Source organism: Sinocyclocheilus anshuiensis, unplaced genomic scaffold (genome assembly GCF_001515605.1).
Source record: "Sinocyclocheilus anshuiensis isolate Anshui unplaced genomic scaffold, SAMN03320099.WGS_v1.1 scaffold75, whole genome shotgun sequence".
In the NCBI taxonomy this organism is placed as follows: Eukaryota; Metazoa; Chordata; class Actinopteri; order Cypriniformes; family Cyprinidae; genus Sinocyclocheilus; species Sinocyclocheilus anshuiensis.
The window spans coordinates 1,038,397-1,051,698 of record NW_015549634.1 but is presented as its reverse complement, the minus strand read 5'-3'; the positions used below and the strand labels follow the sequence as shown (position 1 = coordinate 1,051,698).

The 13,302-nt window shown below is 35.0% G+C and overlaps 2 protein-coding genes across 6 annotated transcripts in view; one reads left to right on the top strand and one right to left on the bottom strand.

Annotated features, from left to right (window-relative positions):
- The window catches only part of LOC107659656 (acyl-CoA desaturase), a gene marked incomplete at its 5' end in the record, with an annotated part of 7,997 nt that extends 2,933 nt beyond the window's left edge, over window positions 1-5,064 (bottom strand). The window contains 4 exons of the mRNA XM_016448668.1: window positions 694-926; window positions 1,425-1,630; window positions 2,883-3,013; window positions 4,869-5,064. Coding sequence (XP_016304154.1) covers window positions 694-926; window positions 1,425-1,630; window positions 2,883-3,013; window positions 4,869-5,064 — 766 coding nt within the window. The remainder of the gene's footprint in view (window positions 1-693; window positions 927-1,424; window positions 1,631-2,882; window positions 3,014-4,868) is intronic.
- Window positions 5,065-8,530: 3,466 nt separating this feature from the next.
- Window positions 8,531-13,302, top strand: part of LOC107659693 (dnaJ homolog subfamily B member 12-like) — an 11,572-nt gene continuing 6,800 nt past the window's right edge. For 4 of the 5 annotated variants that reach the window (XM_016448712.1, XM_016448711.1, XM_016448710.1 and 1 more), the window contains exons 1-5: window positions 8,531-8,768; window positions 9,837-9,984; window positions 11,396-11,541; window positions 11,693-11,854; window positions 12,804-12,877. In XM_016448712.1, coding sequence (XP_016304198.1) covers window positions 8,636-8,768; window positions 9,837-9,984; window positions 11,396-11,541; window positions 11,693-11,854; window positions 12,804-12,877 — 663 coding nt within the window. In that variant the 5' untranslated portion in view covers window positions 8,531-8,635. Of the gene's footprint in view, window positions 8,769-9,836; window positions 9,985-11,395; window positions 11,542-11,692; window positions 11,855-12,803; window positions 12,884-13,302 lie in introns of all 5 variants that reach the window. The other variant, XM_016448713.1, reaches the window with a different exon arrangement.

Sequence of the window (13,302 nt, the reverse complement as noted above, 5' to 3'; positions counted from 1 at the left end):
CTCATCAAGGCTGCATTTATTTGATCAAAAATACAGAAAAAAACAGTAATCTTGCAAAATGTTATTACAATATAAAATAATGGTTTCTATTTTAATATCCTTTAAAATATCATTTATTTCTGTGATGCAAAGCTGAATTTCCATCATCATTACTCCAGTATAAAGCGTCACATGATCTTCAGAAATCATTCTAATATCTGAAGACTGGAGTAATGATGCTGAAAATTCAGTTTTGATCACAGAAATCAATTAGATTTTAATGTACATTAAAATAAAAAAACTTTATTTTATATCATAATAATATTTCACAATATTGCATTTTTTCCTGTATTTTTGATCAAATAAATGCAGCCTTGATGAGCATAAGAAACACCTTTAAAAAAACATTAAAAATCGTTCTGATCCCAAACTTTTCACCGGTAGTGTGTGTGTGTATATATATATATATATAGACATTGTTTCTTCAGCTTAAATGTGCTTGATTGTCCTAAAAATAAGCTTTAGCTCTTTGAGGTTTTTGTGAACTCAACTGTCTGCAGTCTATTGGTAGTTAAAGTTCAACTCTGCTCAACTTTGTCACATCACCGACTCTTCCTGAAAGGAATCAGCGCCGGTTGTGTTGACGCTGTAAATGCCTCGTTTGATCACAGACTGTAAACCAGCTCAGAGCAGCTCGGTCTCTATCAGACGTACCTATAGCGCTGAAGGCCACGAATCTGTTCTCCCGGGGGTTGATGCTGCCGTCGTAGGGCCGGTTTCCCCACATGTGCGCGGCGCTGTTAACCAGCCAGGTGGCGTTGAGCACAAGTGCGTATCGGAGGAGAGCAGGGACGAAATACGCCACCCACAGAGACTCGCCCCACACCAACCACGGCACGAGCGTCGGCACGGAGAAGCACATCAGCAGCACAGACGACTTGTAGAACCTGACACAGTTCAATCAGACCCAGTTAAACAGTGTATTCTGGCCAAAACTGCCATTCTGACTGACATTTGTGTCCCTGCAGCACAAAAGCAGTCTCAAGTCGCTGGGGTATATTTGCAGCAATAACCAACAATACATTGTATGGGTCAAAATTATACATTTCTCTTTAATGCCAAAAATCATTAGGATATTAAGTAAAGATCATGTTCCATGAAGATATTTTGTAAATTCCGTACCTAAAACTTAATTTTTGATTAGTGATATGCATTGCTAAGAACTTAATTTGAACAACTTTAAAGATGATTTTCTCAGTATTCTTATTTTTTTTCACCCTCAGATTCCAGATTTTCAAACTCTATCCTATCCTAACAAACCATACATCAATGGAAAGCTTATTTATTCAGCTTCCAGATGATGTATTAATCTCAATTTTTTAAAAATCGACCCGTATGACTGGTTTTGTGCTCCAGGGTCACATATGAAGTGATCTCAGACTTGCCTCCTCTGAAACATGACGACTTTATCAGCCTTCAGGTCGCTGAGCTCCAGCTTGCGTCCCTTCTCAATGACGTCCGGATGCTTGCGGACCAGCAGCCAGCCGATGTGAGAGAAGAAAAAGCCTCGCACAGCGTTGTGAGGGTCGGCGTCCGTCTCGGAGTATTTGTGGTGAACGCGGTGATCTCGAGACCATTCGTAGATGTCATTCTACAGAGAGAGCAGGAGATGAAGAAGCGCCTCATTTCTACACTACTAATGAAAAAGACTGCCACTCTGCTTTGTGCCACTAGCAGCACACAAATGACACACTACATCTGTAACAAAAATACATGGAAGCCCATTTCTGCCACTAAATAAAAAAGCTAATTGTGACTTTTCTGACTTTTTTCTAGCAGTTCTCACTCTTAGAATTTTGTGAGATGTAAACTTGCAATTGCGAGTGATAAAGTCAAATTCTGAGGAAAGAAGACACAACTGCAAGTTTATATCTCACAATTCTGACTTTATATCTTGCAATTGTGAGGAAAGTCAGGATTGTGAGATGCAATTACCTTTTTTATTTTTTGTGAATAGACAGAAATGACGGAAATCAAATGCACAAATAATAAACTTCATAGAAAGCTATTAACCACTTTTTTTTTTACAATTTTTACCTAGTTAACTAAAACCATAAAACACATTTGTTACTTGATAAAATACAATAAACGTTAACTGAAAATGAAAAAAAAAAAAAAATTTTTAATTAAAAAATAAATTACAAAATAAATAAAAAAAATAAAATAAAATAAAATAATTTAATTTAATTTAACGTCTCTAGGGCAGAGAAAAAATATATGAAAATGTTATTTCTGATGTTCTCTGAACAGTCAAAACATTTTAATTTAATTTAATTTAATTTAATTTAATTTAATTTAATTTAATTTAAATTGATTTCAGCTAGTGCCAAGGGAACATTTCTCATTTTTGTTTAGATTAAGTTACTACAACAAAATAAATAAAAATTAAGAAATACTATATATACACATAAAAAAAACTAATAAAAATGACAAAAAGTAAGAAATTCAAAACACAACAAGTATAACAGTATATAGCATTGATACTAAATTAAAACTGGTTTGAACACACGTGACGGAATGTTTCTCATGATCTTAATTACTTTCTGATCTAAAAGCTTCTGCTGAAATGCTTGGAATTTAGATGATTTTGTAGAAAAGAGGCTCAAATATAAGAGAGATTTCATTTGCATCATGTTTGAATCATTCCCAGACTTACATTTGCGTGATTTCAGAGTTTGCATCACTCTACCTTTATTCTAAATGAGGAAACTCGTCAGAATGAAGAGTGAGATGAGCCTAAACTCCTGACTGCGGGTCTCTCAACTCTATACTGACGTTTATTACGTACGTTAAATCAAACCGTCGTGCAGATGGCGAGGTCTGTACGGAGATGGGTTCGTTACCTGGAAGGCCATGGAGTTTCCGAAGGCGAGAAAGATCCGGAGAGGTAATGATGCTTTATATGATCTGTGACTCCAGAGTCTGTGAGCGCCGGCGGTGATGCCCAGAGCACTGAACAACAAACACGCAAAAACTGAAAAACACAAACATACGCCAGCCATCATATACAGATGCAAATGACTTTCAAATGTACTACTTAGACCCACAAAACTTCCATTTTTAATGCACATACATGAAGTCTCAATCACTCACAGTTCAATACACCTGGATTTCATGCATCTTTTCTTAATGCATTTTTGAGCAAATAAATGTGACCCTGGAGCACAAAATCAGTCATAAGGGTCAATTTTTGGAAATTGAGATTTATACATGATCTGAAAGCTAAATAAATAAGCTTCCATTGATGTATGGTTTGTTAGGATAGCACAATATTTGGAAAAATATTCAAAGTATTGAGAAAATCATCTTTAAAGTTGTCCAAATGAGGTTCTTAGCTATGCATATTACTAATCAAAAATTAAGTTTTGATATATTTACGGTAGGAAATTTACAAAATATCTTCATGGAACATGATCTTTACTTAATATCCTAATGATTTTTGGCATAAAAGAAAAATCTATAATTTTGACCCATACAATGTATTGTTGGTTATCGCTACAAATAAGTGAATACTTGTAATTAGATTAAATTACATTTTAAAATACTACAGTCAGACTAGTTACTTTTTATGGATTGCATGATTACATATTATTTACACAATAGCAATAATTTATTCATAATTTATTGATTCTCCCCAATTCCTCTTTTAGATGTTCCTTTCTAAAATAGCTTACACACTCAGAAAGCCTCCAGTTTTGTGGACATTCACTCAGAGATCAGTCACTAATCAGGTGCTACACAGCAGTTCACCACTGGTTTACAAAAATCATTTCAGAAGTGTTTAACATTGCATCAACTTCTGATGAACACATTCATGTTTATTTGAATCATCACTCAGTTGGTTATTTTAACATGTATTACTTTGGAAGGCGTTTGTCTTTCAAACACATTGAAATGCACAAACTTTTTTGCCGTCTGATTCTCTTTCACCTAATATATTTTTATTTGAAGTACCCCTGAGATTTTAAAACAAATATTTTAATAACGAAGTATCACATTTGCATGCTCATTGGTTCTCTGACATTGGTTATGGTCACATGTCATGCAGGTAAACAAATAAAATATCTAATTTTTTCAGTAAGTGTTTTGTTTTAATTCATTTTAAAATTGTCAAATTGTTTCAATTTGAAATTTGTACGATTTATTTGATTATTAGTGTTTAACTCGTAAACCCCCTGCAGTTTCTTCACAAACCCAGTTTGGGAAACTTTGACACAACGAATGGAATATATTTTCTTACTCTTTGTATTTTTATATCAATATGGTACAGGATCATCCTACATGAATCAATGGGGAAAACAAGATGGGTCAAAAGTAATCTAAAAGTAGTCTAATTACATTACCTAAATGTGTAATGTAATGGATTACGTTACTAACATTTTTGTCATGTAATTTGGAATTAGCAACGCATTACAACTTGTAAGTAATCTACCCAGCTCTGCTAGCCAATGAGATTTTTTTTTAATGAATAAAAATTTAATTAGCACATAATCGTCTAATATAATGAGCTCTTGCATGTCATTAGGACTAATTGTGTGTATTAGAACATTTCAAAATGAGATTTAAGAAAATTAAATTTAAATTTAAACAACACAAAGCTATTGCACGCCTTCAAAAGTCTTTATATGCAGCTTGACGGCCCTGGTCTCCGTTCAGCTTTATTGTTTGGAAAAGTGCAGTGTGAACATTCTTCTAAACATCTCCTTTTGTGTTGCACGTTAGTATGAAGAGAGTATGTTAAGCAAATCATGACAGAATGTTCGTTTTTGCATGATTTATAGAGGGTTTATGCTTTAAAAAAGAAAGAGAGAAAAGTGCATGATACTCACACCAGATCCATGTGAGAGCACTTGCAGATGGAAGCAGGACGAGTCCATACAGAGCTCCGACGTGCAGGAAACTCATGAGAATGACATTTCTCCACACTATGACTGAGGGAGGTTTGGGCCCTTCTTTCTCTTTATATGTGTGATCAAACACGTCCTCCACGGTCTCCGGTTCTGGACGCCAGATTGGAGATTTGATTCACACAGACACACGCGCACACACAGACACGCACACACGCGCACACACGCGCACACACACGCACACACACACACACACACACAAGCACACACACACACGCACACGCACACACACGCACGCACGCACACACACGTTATTATAATAACACACAACAACAACAGAAGCAAAGCGAGAATAAAGCGGGTCAGCTGAAACACTCACCGGTCTGATGCTGCGGTAAAGCAGTGAAGAGCAACAGCTGCCGGTAATGCGCCGCACCGTCGCGAACGGCAGAAATACTGCGCGGTGATTGGTCAGAGAGTTTGACGCCACCTTAAATCGAGCGCTCCGATTGGCTGAGCTTCATCTGATGTTCGCGTTCTCGTTATTCACAGCAGCATCCCAGTACAACCAAACCTCACCGGAGCCGGTGCATTTATACGGTAAACCCGCTCAGGCCCCCCCCCCAGCCAATCACCGCGAGCCCCTGCTGGCTCTGCACTAAACACTGTTTCATCATCGCATGCATCATTATTTTCAAATATGATTTGTTCTTGGATTATCACTTTATATTGTACCTAAATTATGCTAAATATTGCTATACTGATAACAGGACAGGAAATAGAGTAATTACAGTGATCTATCAGCTGAACTACAGTTACTACAGTTATCAGAAATTTACTTTATAGCCTATAATGCACTGCATTATCTATATTGTCCCTTAAATAAAAACGAGGGCATGTGAATCGATTAAATGAAATAAGTCCTCTTGACAATCATAGATGTTATCACACAAATTGAAAAGAGTTTTAAGCAAAAACTACTAACCTGTTTGAAATTGATTCACTGATTTATTTTGTACTAAATTATTTAGATAATTAGCCTACATAATTTTATTTCTACATAATTAGTAATAGGCCTAATATATATTTTTCCTATTAATTTGTACAAAAATAATAATTTTAATGATTATTTAAATGTATAAATTGCTCAGACTTTTCTGTTATAATGACATTGTCACCTTAAATTTAGTTTTTACAATTTTTTTTTATTGAAATGTACCTTCTAGTATAGTTAAACATTTCAAAACAATTAGTTTGACTGAAGATTAAATGCTTTAAATTATGTGAATCTTATCAAAGAGTCAGAGTATAGCTTTACTGGTTAAACAACCTGCAGAAAATACTCTGTAAGTCAACACCACAGTATTTTATTAACTGTAATTCTCTCTCAGAGCTACAGGAATCTGATTTTCTCGTGTTTGTCAGAAACTCCTCAGTTATATGATTATTAAACTGTATTATTATTTTTATGCTTTGAGATACATTCTGTTCTCTTTTTGAAATCATCATTTGTCATGACATCTTTGAGTTAAAAGCTGTTCTCAAAACTTTAGTTAACTTTCCACACACTTGTGATAAACTGATATGAAGAAGATACTGGTGACTCTACAAGATCTGATCCAGATAATGCTATTGAACATGGCATGATGTTGAGTGATAGCATTCAAACCTTTGCTCTTATTTTGCCATCACACACCCTGGAAACACACTCAAACTCACACTCGTACTGGGATAAAGTACCATTCAAAAGGGAAAGAAATTAATACTTTTATTAAGCAATTAGATACATTAAATTGATCAAAAGTGACAGTAAAAAAAAATCTAATAAATGCTGTTCTTTTGAACTTTCTATTCATCTGTGAATCCTGAAAAATAAAATGCATCACGGTTTCCACAATTCCACAGTTCCCAACACTGATAATAATCAGAAATGTGTCTCGAGCAGCAAAACAAGCATATTAGAATGATTTCTGAAGATCATGTGACACTGAAGACTGCAGTAATGATGCTGAAAATACAGCTTTGATCACAGAAATAAATTACAGTTTAACAGAGATTCACTTAGAAGACAGCTGTTTTAAATGGTAAAAATATTTAACAATTTTTGAAGTATTTTTAATCAAATGCATGCAGCCTCTGTGAGAAGAAGAGACTAATTTTAATAACATAAAAAAAAAAATCGTAATTATTCCAAACTTTTGGCCACCAGTTTATACCTAAATGTCATTTTTGTTCTGCTGTAATAAAGTGCTCCAGAGTGTTGGTGAAATAAAAGAGAGAGCAGTTATAAACTATATATTAATACATCAAAAAGGAAGAAAAGCGTATGCATGTAGGCTATCAAACACTCAGATAGTGCCTAGAGTTTTAGACCGACAGTTAAAGTGTTAAATAGTGTTTAATAGTGTTTTGTGATCACACGCACGCCATTTCACCAACATTTAAATGCAACATGTTATTAAGAGGTATCTAAAAACTTAAACTATAGCGCCATCTACTGTGCGATTCTTGAAAAACAAACATAATCAATAGCCTGATACACGTTATTTTGCATCAGCATCATGCGTGATGACACGTTATTGTTTGATTGCCCAATGCATATTGATTCTTACTTATTAAATTAATCTAATTTGATATAGGCTAATCAGAAGAGGAAGTTATATGTTATATACAGATTTAGTATATCGTTTAGGAAATACATGCTATTCGTTTAATTTAAAAGGCAGCGTATTCCGTATATTTAGTGTTGGTGTTGGACGCCTGCTGAGACTGTTATCCATAGAAATAGAAAGATATGGTGGAATGGATATTGATATTAATGCGATGCATAAGATGGGAGGAGTTAATGGCACAGACTCTGTTTCTAATTGGCCAGGGACAATAATTGCCATTATTCTTAACATTTACTAGAAAACAGACACGTATAAGGGAATAAAAAGTCAAATAAATGTAAATAATAATACAATAAATGGAAAATAATTTAGAAACCTAGTAAAAGTAATGTTAAATAACACTCTAAAACGTCTAAATGAAGCATACTAACTACTAACAGACTAGCATACTACGCCTAATATTTCTGCAATATCTTTACATGGCAGAAACTAAAAATGACTAAAAATAATCCAGACCGCTGCTGGATAACGAGCAGACGGCAGAGTCACGTGACACCTGTTACATTTCTCAGCGTTGGTCGGAATGAACCAATCACAGCCCTGTGTGACCAACTCAATTCCGATTGGTTGAGTAGTTTTAAATTCGTACGTCAAGTGTGGATTAGTTTAAATAATAATTTTAACCACATACTTTTTACCACATGAATATCAGCAACAAAACAAAACACGTCGTGAAATTTACAGCAAAAGAAAAACGCCACGATAGTGTTTTCGTGACTTTCAATAAAAGAAAAACAATTGAGAGAGACGGATAACGGCAGTCAGAAGAGAGACGCTGCTTTAGAAACACCGTTTTTTTTTTGTAATTTGATGCAAAGGTGATATAACACAAAATAATAGTGTTATAAACGTACACACATAAAAAAAAAAAATACAAAACGAAAAACTTTCGAGGATTTACGATGCTGATGACCGTTAAACGCGTCACGTGGGCCAACGAGCGCCATCTGCAGGAAACCAAACACATAGGAAACAGTTAGTATTAGCATTATTATTATTAGCCGACAGCAGTCGCAGCTCAATGGTGCGCTCTCCGTGTGTTTATGAAATCATCTGGTGTTTGTAAGTAGCTCAGAGATGGAGGTGAACAGGGATGAAGCGGAGCGATGCATCGAGATCGCGATCGGAGCGCTGGAGGACGCGCAGCCGGAGAAAGCTCGCAGGTTTCTGGAGAAAGCGCAGCGGCTTTTCCCGACGCGCAGAGCCCAGGGTGAGCGCACTGAACCCGGGCTAATCCAGGCCTGGTCGCCTCGGTTAGCTTTGTGTTGTATCCCTGTGTGTGTGTGTGTGTGTGTGTGTGTGTGTGTGTGTGTGTGTGTGTGTGTGTGTGTGTGTGTGTGTGTTGCTGTATCGTTATAGAGCTGCTGCTCTGATGATGATGTAACTATTGCATATAAACAATACAGACAGGTCAGATTGAGATGTCATGTTAATCCGGCTGTGTCTCAAATCCCAGTGAGCTGACTCATTAGACAGCATATTAGGGCATGACGTTCACGTGTTGAAACGGTGATGTCCCAAAATGTTGTTTAGGTCAGCATCTCACCCACTCAGTAGTGCTGGATGTGCATGTGATGAATGTAGTTGCGCTGGACTAGGTTATGAGACGCAGCCGATATCTTAAAATCCACTGATGCTGAGTAGTTCACCAAAAAATGATCATATGCTGAAAATGTGCTCACCTTCAGTTAATCCGAGATTAGGATGAGTTTGTTTCTTCATCAGATTTGGAGCATCACAATAATCCACAAGTAATCCACAGCACTCCAGTCCATCAGTTAACATCTGGAGAAGACAAAAGCTGAAACAAATCCAGCATTAAGACGATTTTAACTCAAATACCATTGAGTCCATAATTCATAATAACGCTTCCTCCAGTGAAAAAGTGCATCTGCTGTTGTCTCTCATCAAACTCCAGCCACATATGTGTTTAGAGCTGTTTAAACGCTGCTTGATCTGTGCAGATTTCTCTCCTGATTCAGACCAGAACACTTTTTCACTGGAGGAAGCGTGATTATGGATTCATATTTGAGTTAAAAACATCTTAATGCTGGATTTGTTTCAGCTTTTGTCTTCTCCAGATGTTAACTGATGGACTGGAGTGCTGTGGATTACTTGTGGATACATTAAGCAAATTAATTTTTTGTGTGAGCTGTTCCTTTAAGTAGGCTGCTCATTTGTATGACCCCGTAAAAAGGCTGACTCTTTCCAGAAGTAATGGGAGCTGTGATCAGTTGTGTTGATTGTGTTGCGCTCATGACTCCTGGTTGTTTATCAGAGCTGCTGTCATGGTCTCAGAGCAGCGCTGCAGGAGCCGCTGATGGCACAGAAGCTCGTCAGCGCAGGTCTGGGGTCAGCAGTAACGGAGCGGCACCTGTCGACTCCAGCAAGCCCTACACACCTGAGCAGGCCGACGCCGTCAGAAGGTGTGTTCAGTGTTTTCACATTAGTGTCCCACAGCTTCTGTTTGATGGCAAAACATTTAGACTCATGCAGCCAGACAGTTCCTCCTCTGTGGGACGCCTAAGTTTACTTCACTATATTACAATGACAAACTGTATATTGTTGGAAAGGTCTAAGACTCGTAAATAGATATTTTACCACTGTTTCTTTGTTACAAATTATGTAGGAAAAGTAATAGATTAATTTATGACAAGAGTGCACCTCAAAAATCCACATCATAACAGGAGTCAGAAAAAGTCTTCCTCGTTGCCTTTTTCTCGATCACACTTTAGAAATCATCAGAAATTGTATATCAGTTGAAAACTTAAAATCTCGAAATTCATCCTTTGAAACCCATTTTAAAACCAGACATTGCATTACCATGAATATTGTACATCAGAATCATGTTACAAAATGTTTTCATTCATGAATTATAAAAAATGAAGTTTGGATAGTGCACTTTCACGTCTATGTTCAAAAATGTGTGACAGTTAAGGGGTTAAAAGAATCATAACCTTCATTTGTAGTCTTTATTTTTTTCTGTTTTTAGTCCACTTATAAAGCTAGCCGAGGTTTCTTGAACCAAAAGCAGGAATTTAGTTTTTCATGATAATTAAAAAATGTACCTAAATATATATATATACATCAACAGATGTGTTTTTTTTAATCTATTATTCATATAATGCTATTATAGTTTTCCGAACGTTTTGAATCGGCTTTGATATTTTCATATTTTTTTAAAGTTAAGTTTAGTAAGTTTGTAATGTGCTTATATCATTTTTTATTTTTTCTATTTAGTGTTAATTTAGTTTTATTTCAGAATAAGTTTTAATAAATGTGTTAAATGTTTAGCATTTATTTATTTCTATTGAGCGTTACGTTTTTCTTTTCAAACTTAGTTTGAGTAATTTCAGTACTAAATACATTATGCCTTAAATTATTTTAGTATTATTTATGCTTTATTATAGTGTTTATTAGGTTTTAATTTGATATTTTCAGATTTAATTTGAATTTTTAGTAATTTTGTAATATGCTTTTGTCGTCTTTTTATGTTTCTATTTAGCCCCCCCCCCACAGTTTTAGTTAATTTAGAACTTCGTCATTAACATATTTATTTCATAATATCCAAATCAGTGTTATTTTAGTATTTCTATACTATTATAGTATTTTACTTTACATTTTAGTGATTTTACACTGTGGTTTTGTCTTTTTTAAATATTTATATTTAACTATTATTTATTTTTAGTTATTTTAGTGCTTAAGTTTTGTTTTTTTAAGTTTGTTTTTCATCTAATATGTTTATTTCAGCTTTTTTTCAATGAACGAAAAGCATTTTTATGGCATCTTACTTAACTGATCCAGATGCAGAAGACTGTGGTGTTTTTGTCTTGGCAGAATAAAGCAGTGCAAGAACTATTATGAGATTCTCGGCGTGCAGAAAGATGCTTCTGAAGACGATCTTAAGAAAGCCTACAGAAAACTGGCGTTAAAGTTTCACCCTGATAAGAACCACGCTCCGGGAGCCACGGAGGCGTTTAAAGGTACAGCAGACCGTCATGCGCTTGCTTTGCTTGCAGTGCAATCTATCCACAGAAACAGTGTTTGCTCTTCATTAACATCTGGAACGTGAGTGATTTATTTGAAAGTGTAATGAAGTAGATATTGCTGTGTAACTGTGGTTATGTGCTGCAGCTATAGGAAACGCATATGCAGTTCTGTCTAATGTGGGAAAGAGACGTCAGTACGATCAGCTGGGCTCGGGTCGATCCAGCCAGACCAACGACACACACTTCCAGGCCGATATTTCACCTGAAGATCTCTTCAACATGTTCTTCGGAGGAGGATTCCCTTCTAGTGAGTTTGTGAGGCTGAAGGCTGATGAAAGCAGACCGCGTCCAAAGTTAACTGTGAACGCTGATTTGAGAACATTGTATTTTGCATTCAAAAGTTCACCATCAAATCAAAAGATAAATAAAGAAATTATATTTTGCAGAAATAACTACTTTTTGCATTGTGACATTTTCATAAAAAGAAAAATCTCATTACTTTGGAAGCTTGTTTCCACCTAGGAATAAAAAGGTGATTGTGATTTTTTTTTCTTCATGCAATTCTGTTTATATTTCATAATTCTGATATAGACTCAAAATTGCAAGTTTTCAGAGATGAAATTGCAATTGTGAGGAAAAAGTCAGAAAAGTAAAAAAAATGTTTAGTGCTGTTAAACAATTATGTGTATATAAGTACACACACATGCATGTATATATTTCAGAAAAATATGTTATGTTTATAGATTAAATATATATTTATATATAATATAAATTATGTGAATATAAATACATACATGCAAATATATAAAAAAATATATACTGTATGTGTGTATTTATATATACGTAATAAATATACACAGTACACACACATATATTCTGAAAACAAAAACTTTTATTTTGTATGTGATTAATCGTTTGACAGCACTGCTTTTTTTATTCTGTGGTGGTAACAAGCTTCCATACATTACACTTTGAAACACGTTTTTTCTTAGCAAATATATAATTACATATTTTTATCTTTAATTTTGGGGTGAAATATGACCTGGGCACATACTTTAAGGTTTTCATAAGAGTCAAAGAACAAGTTAAAGTTACTGGCAAACTATTAACTAAATTGAATAAGCATTATTGACTCATAAAAGGCAGTTTTTGTGGTGGTTGTGGAGTATCTGTTGCAGTCGTCTGCACAGACGTCACACACACAATCCCATGAATCCCTGAGGCTCTGAATAAAGACATGACTGTGTTTCTTTCAGGTAATGTTCACATGTACAGTAACGGACGGATGCGCTTTAATCAGAATCACGGCGAGAGAGGAGAACACAGAGGGGTGAGGAGCATCTTCAGACCCATGAGCTCTGTTCGTTTGGGAGCGTTTTAAAGTGTGTAACTGTGGAATCGTCCGTGTTTGGTTCAGATGTATGTCAGTGGATGGGAAATGCTTTTTTCCTCATGTTTTCGTCGTTTTCAGTAGCCTCTTAGCTTTTGTTTGCTGGTCACTTCTACAGTCCTGTGGAATGACAAATGTATTTTATGTTTTCATATTACATAAGCATTAAGAAATACTTTTTTATTACATACTCATTATACGCACAGTTTATAATATTATTATTATTACATGCAAATATAAATATAATTTTAGTTTTGATGTGTTTTGTAAATTGTTTTTAATACTAAAATTGTTAGTTATAAAATGTTATATATATATATATATATATATAAGTAAAATTATAAAATATATATAATAAAATAAAT